The 12,119-nt window shown below is 43.3% G+C and overlaps 1 protein-coding gene and 1 long non-coding RNA gene across 7 annotated transcripts in view; one reads left to right on the top strand and one right to left on the bottom strand.

The window, feature by feature from the left end:
• Window positions 1-12,119, bottom strand: part of FGD4 (FYVE, RhoGEF and PH domain containing 4) — a 157,157-nt gene that overhangs the window by 77,785 nt on the left and 67,253 nt on the right. Inside the window, exon 1 of one of the 6 annotated variants that reach the window (XM_084800969.1) lies at window positions 11,021-11,299. The exons of the other annotated variants lie outside the window; for them this stretch is intronic. Within the exon in view, the coding sequence (XP_084657095.1) occupies window positions 11,021-11,024 (4 nt within the window). The 5' untranslated portion in view covers window positions 11,025-11,299. Of the gene's footprint in view, window positions 1-11,020; window positions 11,300-12,119 lie in introns of those variants that run through there. 6 annotated transcript variants of the gene reach the window in all.
• The window catches only part of LOC311608467, a 51,421-nt gene that overhangs the window by 28,338 nt on the left and 10,964 nt on the right, over window positions 1-12,119 (top strand). The window lies entirely within an intron of this gene.

Here is a 12,119-nt window from a genome sequence, read left to right as displayed (position 1 = left end):
TCTCGTTAGCTGTGGGTCCCTATCTGCTGTGGGAGAAGGCCTCTCTAATGATGGCCGAGCAAGACACTGATCTCTGGGTGTAGCAGGATGCTGCTGGTGCCATTTATTGCTACATTCCTTTAACAGAACAGAAGTATTTGGTTTCCCCTAGGTTCCAGCCGACCTAGTCTCAGGTTCTTGGTCCCCCAAGCAGTGTTGGGAATGGATTCTGTCTCAGGGAGTGGGCGGTACATTTAATCAGATATTGGTGGTCTTTCCCATAGGCTTATGTTACTACTGCAGGCAGGTCACTGTTGTCGATCAAAGGGTTTGCAGCTGGATTGGCATTGACCTTCGTCCTTTGATCTGGTGCACCTTCCTTCCAGCACCATGAACATTAATCAGTAGGGGTAAGGGCTCTAGGTAGAAACCAGCTAGACTTTTCTGTGTCCCCAGGGGCCACTTGGCCAGCACTCGATGTATGTCATCCATTTCTGAAAACAGGAGCTTCATTTGGTGATGAGAGATATCCAGTTAGGGTTTAGTCTCCCAGCTATTTAGGGACTGCATTTAGATCACCTTCACAGACACACACACACACACACACACACACACACACACACACACACACACGCTACTTACTACTGTATTAGATTTGCATACAACCCCACAAATGGCCTTTAGTAGTAGCTGTTCTTTAACCCTGTCTTCCCTCACCCTCTCTGTTAGATTTTCTCCCTCATTCCCACCCACCTCACCCCCTCCCCCGTCTACCCAAAATTACCCTGTTTCCCACTCAACCCTCCCCCACAGTCAATTACTCTATACCCAACCTATGTGGTGACACAGATTGTAGATTGCTTACACAGACTTAACAGTCAACATCCACCTATAAGTAAATACAGACTATATTTCTCTTTTTGGGTCTGAGCTACCTCACCCAGGATGATTTTTTTTTCCTATCTCTTGTCATTTAACTTCAAATGTCATGATTTCATTTTTTTAACAGCTGAAAATATTACATTACGTAAATTTTCTTTATCCATGTATCTGTGTATGGACATCTAGACTGTTAATAATTTCTGACAAATATGAGTAAAGCAGAAATAAACACGGTTAAGCAAATGTCTCTATGGCAGGGTGTTCTGTGGTATAGTTTGATGCTGAAGGAGATCCAGTTCTAGCTTCCTGAGTAACCACCACACAGATTTCCATACTGCCTATGCAAGTTGGCACTTCCACCAGGGATGGATGAGTGTCCCTCTAACCCCACATCCTTGCCAGGATGAGCTGTCACTCTTCTTTTTCATTGATCTTGGCCATTCTTCCTATGTCGGATGAAATCTCAAAGTAGTTTTGATTTATACTTTCCTTATGACTAAAGATGTTGAACATTTCCTTAGTGTTTCTCAGCCAGGTGTGTTTCAGCCTTTGAGAACTCTCTGTTGAGCCCTGCAACCCACTTAACCTGTTGTTTTCTTGATGTCCGGGTTTTCTTTTTCTTTTGGTTGTTGTTCTTTATATATTTTAGATATTAGCCCTCTGTAAGATACTTAGTTGACAAAAATCTTTTCCTATTCTGAAGCTTGCTGCTTTGTCTGAATGGTGGTATCTTTCTCTCAGTTTCATGAGTCTCCTTTACTAATTTTTGATCTTAGTGCCTGTGCTAATACTGCCCTGTTTAGAAAGTCTTTTCCTGTGCCAATGAGTTCAAGACTATTCTTCACTTCCTCTTCTAGATTCAGTGCATCTGGCCTTATGTTGATGTCTTTGATGCATTTGGAGTAGGGTTTTGCGCAGGATGGTAAGTATGGATCTATCTGCATTTCTCTACATGCAGCCATCCAGTTTGACCAGCACCATGTGTTGAAGATGCTGTCCTTTTTCCAGTGTATAATTTTTATTTTATCTTTATCAAAGATCAGGTATCAATAGATGTGTGAATTTATGTCTGGGACTTCAATTTGATTCCATTGATCAATATATCTGTTTTGGTGCCAATACAAGGCTGTTTTTATTCTTATAGCTCTGTAATACAAGTTGAGATGGGCAATAGTGACACCTCTAAGGAGTTACTTTATTATTTAGAATTGTATTTGTTACTCTGGGATGTTTTTGCGCATCTTTGCTCTTTCAAGATCTGTGAAGTAATGTGACAGAATTTTAATGAGGATTGAATTAAATCTGTAGATTGCTTTTGGGAGGGTGGATATTTACTATACTACTCCTACCTGACCATGAACATGGAAGATCTTTCCATCTTTTGGTAAATTCTTCAATGTCTTAAAGTTTTTATTATAGTCTTTCACTTGCTCGGTTAGAGTTACCCCAAAATATTGTATACTATTTAAGGCTACTATGAGTGGAATTGTTTCCCTGATGCCTTTCTCAGTATGTCTGTCATTTGTATATAAGAAGGCTATTGATTTTTGTGTGATAATTTTGTATTCAACAACTTTGCTGAAGGAGTTGAAAATTTGGGTGAGATGTGTGTGTGTGTGTGTGTGTGTGTGTGTGTTACTTTATTATCTACAAATAAAGATATTTTGACTTCTTCTTTTATGATTCATATTCCCTGATCCCCTTTACTTGTTTGATTGCTCTAGTGACAATTTCGGGTACAGGTATGGACAATCTTGTCTTGTTCATGATTTCAGTGGAGCTGCAGTACGGGGCTTATGTTTACAGAGGGATGAAAGTTTTTCATGACGCACAGGCTTGGTGGCAAGAGCAGGAAGCTGAGAGCTCACAGCTCCAAACGCAAGGACAAAGCGGAGTGCCCTGGCAGTGGCACAGGGCATTTTCTCTGAAAGCTGGCCCCCCCGCCCCCAGGAGCACACTTCATCCAGCAAAGCTCCACCATGTAACTTCCGCAAACCCTGCTACCAACTGGAGACCAAGTGTTCAAATTCCCAAGACCACAGGCACGTTCTCATTCAAACTACCAGACTCCTGCCCTCAAGATAGCCAGAATTTGCATGTTGGTCACTACCTTTATTGTCCCTCTGCTACCATTAAATGCCACCATCTTAAACTGGATCCTAGAAAGCCCCTCCATAGAGTCTCCATACTCTTTCTCTTACTTCCAATATAGTCACCACTTTGGAACTAGATCCCTAGAGAGCCCGTGCTTAAACATCCTCAGTGGCTCCACATTTCCCCAGGAGGAAAGCCTCAGGCTCCTTACAGTGGCTTGTAGCCACTGAGCAGTCCAGCCTGGGCTCCGCTACCAGGCATCTCACCATTTTACGTCACTCCAGTCACATTGCTCCTCTGTTCCACACACAGGCCAGACACATTGTACTATCGTTAGTTCAGCTGTTCTTTGCTGGGATGCTTCTCTGGATACCTGTTGGCTACTTGTTTTATCTTTTCCAAATCTTAGCTGAAACGCACCTTCTCAGTACAGATGACCCCGACACACAACTTTCTGCAACTAGTCTTCCTATAGTCTTTTTGAGTCATTTCCTGCAGCTCTTGTACCATGTAATAAACAGTTCAGTCTGCATTTTCTGCTCAGAATATGAGCTGTAGGGCACAGTTAACTTTGTTTGGATAGATTCCTGGACTACCAGCTGTCACACACAGAAGCACAATAAACATGTTGCAACAAAAAAATTCTAGGGACCTTAGGGACAAGCATTTCTTTTCTTGCCTAGATTCTTAGTCTCCATTTCATGTGAAATACTTATAAAAATTCAAACAATAGCAAAACATGTAGCTGTATTTCCACACTAATTTTTATATCTAGAATCTGAAATATTAAACATTATTTCTATACAAGTTCCAAATTTTTCAGAAGGGATAAAGGGAGAAAGTTTAAACTCACATCCCAGAAGCAAACTTGTAAACATCTGGAGTTGTGAATGACCCGGATGTTCACCTTAATAACAACAGCAGATGTCAGCGCTCACTGACACGAGGTGCCTTAAGATGACACGCTCACTGCTATGTACAGGCTGCCCAGGCAGCGCTCTACCATCCCCACAAAACCTAAAACAAATAGACAGTAAAACAAGTCACCTGATGTCTTTTAAGAGTTAAAAAAAAAAACAAAACACCACTACGGTGAAGAAAGGTAGAAGAGATGAAAGGCAACCTTTATCATTGTATCTTAAGCCATAAAAAAAAAAGTATGCAGACAACTGAAGCTGTGTAAATGCGCAGCATTTGAAAGATTTTTTAAAATGGCAGGCAAGCCAGCTGAATGGGTTGCACCTATATTGACTCTAAAGAGATCCCATCCACTCAAGGTCATTTTCAGATTAGAAATGTGTTTTCTTCCCCAAACACACTCCATAATTTCTGGTTTCCCTTTTGAAACCCCAAGGGAACAAAAAGAGCAACAGTTAAATTCTTATATTATTGATTGTTATCTCTTAAAATTAGCATTTAAAAAGTAGGTTTGAATGAGTCAAAGTCTCCATTTTGTCACTCTCTGGGAGACCACATGTTATGAGACAGCAAGTTTGCTTTGCAGAACATTTAGAAGTACAAAGTCCACGGTGCCTTCTGCCCTGGGGCTGGGCTGGGCCGCAGCTTTTGGGTGGTAAGTTCTTAGGTGGAGGCAGACCACTGAGAGCTACAGTAAAGGCATTCAAGGCAGCTCTCTCATGTCTCTTCTGGTAAATGCACATTTAGGCACTATTTTTATTGTGACAACATCCCGGAATTATTAATACCCAAAGCAGTTAAAACACAACAACAACAAAAAAAACCCAAAAAACCAACAACCAAAAATGGACTCAGAAGGTTGTATTTATATACTTATGAATACATTTGCATATGTGAAAAATAATCATAGAAGAAGCTATTAGTTTTAGAGTGAGTGGGGCATGGGACGAGTTGGAGGAAAAGAAGGAAAGGCAGAAGTGATATAGCTTATGATATACTAAAGACAAGACACATCTAAAATACCCCGATAGTCTAAACATGTACAGTGTCCGTGTGTGCGTGCACTGTGTTAGTCACCCCTCTACTGCTGTGACAGAAGAGCACGATCGCGTGATCATAGAAGGACAGTTTATTTGGGGATCGTGGCTCCAGGAGGCTAGGAGTCCATCGCTGGCATCATGGGATGCGGGTGGCAGCAGCACCACGCATGGCTACAGCAACAGCTGAGAAAGAGCTCGCATTTCAAACCCCAAGCAGGTGCACAAAGGGCACAGCAAATGAGTTTTGAAACCTAAAAGCCTGTCCCCCATCGATATACCTCCCAATCTTTCTCAAACAGGTCCACTCAAATATATGAGCCTATGGGGACCACTCACATTCAAAACATGATAACGTGTAAGTGTGTATGTATCACATGTATATGCATCTGCATATGTATATATGTGTGTGTACATATAGATAGATATGTTTGATGACAGGGGTTCACTATATAGTCCAGGCTAGCCCGAAACTCACCACATAAAACAGACTGGCCTCAAACGTACTGCAATCCTCCTGCCTCTGTTTCCCAATTGTTGGGAACTGGGTAGGCACTACCATATGTAGCAGTATATGATACACACGTACATATTTAAAATATGAAATGTGCACTTGGAAACAAATGGGGCTTGAAACAGAAACTACGGTTAGAAAGGAAAAAAAGGCAGGGATGTATCTTGGTGTGATTTACAGGGAGCTGCATTCAGGGTCCGAGCATCTCTTCTAGTTTGTTCTCAGTAAATTCGGGTTAAATAATTTGTCTTTCCTTTGAGGACTGATTCCCTTAACTTGCTGACGTCAGCCACAAATACCAGCATGGTGGGAAGAAGCGGCAAGGGACAAGAGCTCGAGAATGTCTCGGGTGCTCCCCAATTTCCTAATGGAACTTTGGTGTCCTTAGTTGTACACGTTTGAAAATATCCTAAATATCACAAAACTTGTGACAATCATAACTTAAGAGCTGTGGTTATGCTGTGATGATCCCCAACCATAAAACCATTTTTGTTGCTATTTCACAACTGCAATTTTGTTATTGTTATGAATTTTAATGTAGTATTCTTGGAGACATAGTTTGACAAAGGGGTTGAGACTCACAAGTTGAGAAACACTGACTTAGAACTGCATACTGCTTTATCACTTATATAGTCTGAAACAAAGATTCTTGTTTTTGATACCACTGGATTTTGTTTTGTTTTGTTTTTTGTTTGAAACAGGGTTTCTCTGTGTAGCTTTGGCTGTCATAGACTCGCTTTATAGGCCAGGCTGCCTGCCTCTGCCTCCCTAGTGCGGGGATTAAAGGCGTGCGCCACACCCCCCACCCCCCACCCCCAGCACCCTGGAATTCTTATTACGATTAAATTATGAGAGCAATGGCGTCTACTGATTCATTTTGAACCAAGCGCGAAGTTTGCAAAGCACATTTTATGGTTTATCCCCCGCCCCCCGGGAATCCTACGAGGTGATATAAACAAGAGATTTATGTCCATTATAAGAATCCAACAGCAGGATTAAGTGGATAGGCTGATGTCAGATGCCAGATCCATGTTCAAATTGTGGGCACACCTGGAATCCAGCTTATAAATCCCTGAATTTGACCCAGAAACTCAAGCGATTACATGGAATATCTCTCTGTTTACTCTGACCTCATTTTCAGCCCACATGATGTAGACAAGCGCTTTGAAAGACCCATTATCACAGATAATTTAATAACAATGCATACTAAACAGAGTATATTTATTAACAATTAATAATATTTACTAACAGTTCAACAATTACACATGCTAAGAGCACTCTGGTCTCGATTTGGGAAAACTCAGCAGCGGGGTGCAGAATCCAGCTGCCTTCTCTGTCACCAGCGTGGAGCCACCTGTGCCTACCTTCAGGTCCTCAGACCTTTGTCACCCTTCCTGATCAGCCTCCTTCTAAAGCTGACAGAATGCCCCGACCGCAGGGTCTCCTGAACGCTCTCTGGAATCCAGGGACCTGCTGTGGCAGGTTCCCCTGAGAGTTAGGTCTGTGCTACATGGCTGCAGCTTCTGACAAGGAGACCTCATGCCCAGGTTATTGCTCTTAGTGCATCACAAACAGCCGTTTCCAAGTCGAGGTACAGGCATGGGTCCGGGACTCGGAGCTTCAGCGCCAGTGTTTGTGGGCAGGGCTGGGAGAACTCCTGGTATGGTTACCCTTTGACAAAGATTCCACTCATTATACGTCAGCAGCATAGCGATTTTAAAACGTGAATTGAAAACTATTGTTTCAGACACTAGCACCAATCACAGAAATCACTAGAAACACTCTGGTATAGGATAGAACCAAATTTAAGAATTTCCTATTTGAAATGGAGTTTTAGATTTGTTTCTAAAACTTGAGAGATAATAATTAATGTCCACAGGGTGAATTTAGATTCCAAATTTATTTTAAGAATTCTACCCAATTCGTGCCATAGGCTTCTAAGGCATTTTTCTCTCCAAGAATGGAATATGTGCCATTTCTCTCCTACAAAAGGGCGAGAGGCATTAGAGAAGAGCTTAATACTAGCAACAAACAGTTCAGCAGGGACAGGCCCCAAGGCAGATCCGCAAGAGCATTACCCAGTTGTCATGGGTCTGCAGTCCACAGGTCACTGATTTTGTCAATTACTAGAGGAGAGTTATAGTCACTCACGCATGCATGTATTGATGGTCACTATTGTGACGGAGTACTCATGACTGACCGCTTGCATACAAACTGTCAACCGGGTTGCAGTTCTGTCCCTGACTAGAAGTCTGATCTTGAGCAAGTAAAATCTGAGCTTCATGGAGGTCATCAGCAGTGCTCGGCTGATGAGCTTACAACCACCGCAGGACACGCTCAGCCGACGAGCAGTGCTACCTTTACTCTCATTTTGTCCTAAGCCCTACGTGCCTCGCACAACTCTTGTTTCAACTGTTTCTTTGACTATGTTCAACAAAAAGTACCTTCCTGAGATATGTCCTGCATGGGAAACCTACGTTTCTGTGGCTCTCGGCAGTGACTACCATTAGAATCACTCGTGGAACCTTAAAAAAGGAAACGGCCACACTTTGTCTGCACCCAAAGTTGTTTTATCAGAACCTCGGATGGGGTGCGTCCCAGGTGTCAGACGGTTTAAACTTTCTGCTCGATCTGAATGCTGTCAAGCTGAGGACTACACCCTTGGCTTAGATCAAGTTAGTATTTGCCATGGAAGCTCCTGGAAATGAATCCTACAGTTTGATCAATTGAGCTATAGTTTTGCCAAAACCAGAAAAGGGGTATTATGCAGACTTGCTGACATTTTACAAGGAATTGTTTAGGCTTGTAGCCTCATGATGAAGTCAGAGCCAGTATTATATCCAAGCATGGATCCCTCTTCATGGGTAGGTGGGAAAATAAGATTAACTGACCTTAGACTCTATTTGTGCCACAGAAATATACAGTATTTAATCCTTGTCTCTGGATTCTGTCAAGAGCATCTCCTAAAACACCTGGGAATTACTAAGAAACAGGAGCATTACATACTCCTAATGGGGGGGGGGTCCCCAAAATCCTTAGAGTTCCCTGGATAACAGGAGCTGCTTGTGTTCTGCAAGGTGAGACCCTGGAGAGCTTCAGTGGGTCCCTTGCAGAAATATCAAGACTAATTGACTTAAAAGAATTTCAATCCCTCTGCTCCTCCTCTATAATCTCTGGATTAAAGAACGGCTGGAGACTGAGTTGGTCATCAGCCATGTCCATGTGACGCCACCTCTCAGTGACAAATTCCAGAGCTTCCAGTGAGAATGTATACCTAAGTGTCGTGGGGCGGAGCATGCAGACTCCCGAGCGTGGACGCATTCCTTCATCTGTTTCCCTTATTGCAACGTTGACAGCACGGAGCTTTCCCGAGTTCTGTGAGCATTTCTAGCAAGCCACTGAACTTCCTCCCACCCAGCCAACTGGTCAGAGGCGGAGGCAATCTTGTGAGACTGTATATTCAACCTCTGAGTTCTGAGGCGAACTCTGGGGATCTTGGTATCAAAATTAAACTGTGGGACACTTGGTTAATGTTGAAGGGAGAGTTGGAGAATTAAAATTGGTGTTAGGAAAAAAAAAAACCCCTCACAGTGGCGCACGCCTTTAATGCCAGCACTTGGGAGGCAGAGGCAGGTAGATCGCTGTGAGTTCAAGGCCAGCCTGGTCTACAAAGCAAGTCCAGAACAGCCAGGATTACACAGAGAAACCCTGTCTGGAAAAATAAAACAAAACACCACAAACCTCACAAGTTTGGTGTCAGAAGTATTCTATGAATTGAAGGAGCTCAAAGTGAGAATAAGAAAAACAACTCCTGGGATGTTAGCTGCTTTATTAAAAAAGCCATTTACTAGGAGCTCTGATAATTTCAAAGGATAAGATTAAGATGGCCACATCATGGAGGGCTCTTCAGATCCAGAAAACAATGAAAGGAAAATTTATATTCACTTCATATATGTAAACATGGAAAACAAAAACAAAACCAACCTCAGGGAGGGAAATCATTTAAAGGGCAAAGTTAGATTTTGGTTTTTATTTTTTATTTTAAAAGCTATAGCCAACTCATTTATATAAGATTTTGTTCTTTCTGGCCACTTCCAAACTATTTTTCATTTAGTCCCCCCAAAAATATATATGGCTAGGAAGAAAAAGAAAATCAATCTAGCCAATGTTTCATATATTTTTGGTTAACATGCTATTAAAACCAATTACTATAATTTTCAATTCCCTCAACCAAAGTAGACGTATGTTACTGTTTCTTTGCAAAAAGGAAAAAATACAGCCTTTTAATGAGCAAATCTTTCCAGACTTCGTAGATTTTCATTCATTTCCTATTTGATCTTTTGGTTAGTTTTTCCCAGTCAGGTTTTTCCAAATTAGATTTGCAGCTGCTGAAGTCTTAGCCTACCAGTTTCTGCAAACAGGCTTCAGCCAGCGTCTCATTCGCCCTCACTTCTCGGCCTACGTTCACTTTTTACTTTTTGATCTTTCTTCATGCACTTCTCAAAACCAGAAAGAGCTTTAACCAATGCCCAGAGCTCATTCATGTGTGCTTGATGCATGCACGCACTACATGTGTGCACACATGCACACAAATAGATAAGATAAAGATAATTTAAACATGAATAAATAAAAGCTATTGTGCTACCTAAGAGGAGCAACTTTAAACGGTATAGTTACATCACAACTCAAGCTACATATAGGTTTAGGTGTATCAAATAAAAACCAGGGCTCAGGAGGTAAAAAGTACTTGAGGTAAGGCCTAATTTGCTTCTCGGTTGCTGGGGTGAACATTGATCATAACCAGGTCAGGAGAAAAGGGTTTGTTTGGTTTAAGGTTACAGTCTGTCGTCGAGGGAGGCCAGGGTAGGTGCTTGCACTACAGCAGGCGGCCACTATGGAATGCTGCTTACTGGCATGCTCTGTCACTCGCATGCAGCTGCCCTGGGCAGGACTCTCCCACATCAGTCGTAAGACCCAGAGGCCAAGCTGCTGGAGGCCAGCCCCTGAGTGGCACTCCCTTCTCCAGGTGTCAGGTGGACAGCTAAGATTAGCCACCACACAGTACACACCTAATGGCCTGAGGTCCATCCCAGATCCTGTGGTGGGAGGAGAAAAACCAACTCCTAAAAGTGATCCACTGACTCCATGTGCGCATCATGGCACTTGCTGCCTGTATTCACTCATACACCACACACACACACACACACACACACACACACACACACACACACACACACCACAGAAAATAAACCCTTGTAGGGGTAAAAGTAACCCCTACAAGAAACGAAGACCAAATGACTACCCCTTCAGAGACCTGCACAGCACCCCTCCACTGACGCAGTATATTCTGTGCTACTCTTTTGGGACCTTGTCTCAAAGTACCCAAGAACAACGAAAACCAACCGACCAAATTAAAATCCCAGAACAAAACCAAAAAAAAGAAAAACCCAGACAAAATAAAACAAAATGATATTATAAAAGGTACAAATGACATATATACTAAATACACACACACACACACACACACACACACACACACACACACACACACACACACACACATTTAACTTACATGACTTAATAGAAATAAATTTACCCATTAAGGTGTGAGGAAATGGTTCTGTCTTTTCAGCTAAGTCCCTCCCGAAAGGCACTCATGAAGGCCACACTGCTGCAGCGCTTCTTCTCCACAGAGTGCTGTCCACTAACGATGAGGCCGCTTGGTTCTAACGCTGGTCCCCTTTGCCCCAGAACCACCTTCCAGAGAGATGGTTATCTCAAGAAAAACAGAAGTTGACCGATGGAGTGAGGGAATCTTTACTTCCCTTTTGCTACATTTCTTCTTTTAAAGTTTCACAAGCTTTACCATGGCAACCTGTGAACCCCTACGGGAGCCCTGAAGGCTACACAAGAGAATTGGAAGCAGGACTTGGTTTCTGCCTGGGAGGCAGAGGGGCAGGGCCTGGCATGGGTCCTTCAGAGCTAGCGGAGTCCTGCTGCCGCAGTGCAGTCAGCCTACCTGGACTTCTGCAACATGTCCCGACCTGGAAGGGGTGGTGGTGAGAGTTGCCACAATAAGGGAATTCTACAACATTGAGGATTTCCAGTGATGTTTCCCTTCATCTGGCATTTTTTGTTTTGTTTTTGTTTTTCGAGACAGGGTTTCTCTGTGTAGCCTTGGGTCTCCTGGACTCACTTTGTAGACCAGGCTGGCCTCGAACTCACAGCGATCCGCCTGCCTCTGCCTCCCAAGTGCTGGGATTAAAGGCGTGCGCCACCACCACCCGGCCCCTTCATCTGGCATTTCTAAAAGAAGAATCTATGGCTCTACTCACACTGTAACAGTAAGAGAAGAGCTGAAGAAACGAGCCCATTTTGGTCATTTGTTTATGCTGCCTCTCTTTTTCTATGCGTGTGTGTGCAGGTGCCTGTGGAGGCCAGGTGCAGGTGCCTGTGGAGGCCAGGTGCAGGTGTTGCATCCCTCAGAGCAGGTGCCTGTGGAGGCCAGGTGCAGGTGTTGCATCCCTCAGAGCAGGTGCCTGTGGAGGCCAGGTGCAGGTGTTGCATCCTTCAGAGCAGGTGCCTGTAGAGGCCAGGTGCAGGTGTTGCATCCCTTAGAGCAGGTGCCTGTGGAGGCCAGGTGCAGGTGTTGCATCCCTTAGAGCAGGTGCCTGTGGAGGCCAGGTGCAGGTGTT

The sequence above is a fragment of the Acomys minous genome, assembly GCF_964271855.1.
Source record: "Acomys minous genome assembly, chromosome: 11".
NCBI lineage: Eukaryota > Metazoa > Chordata > Mammalia > Rodentia > Muridae > Acomys > Acomys minous.
This window is presented reverse-complemented; position numbering and strand designations above follow the sequence as displayed.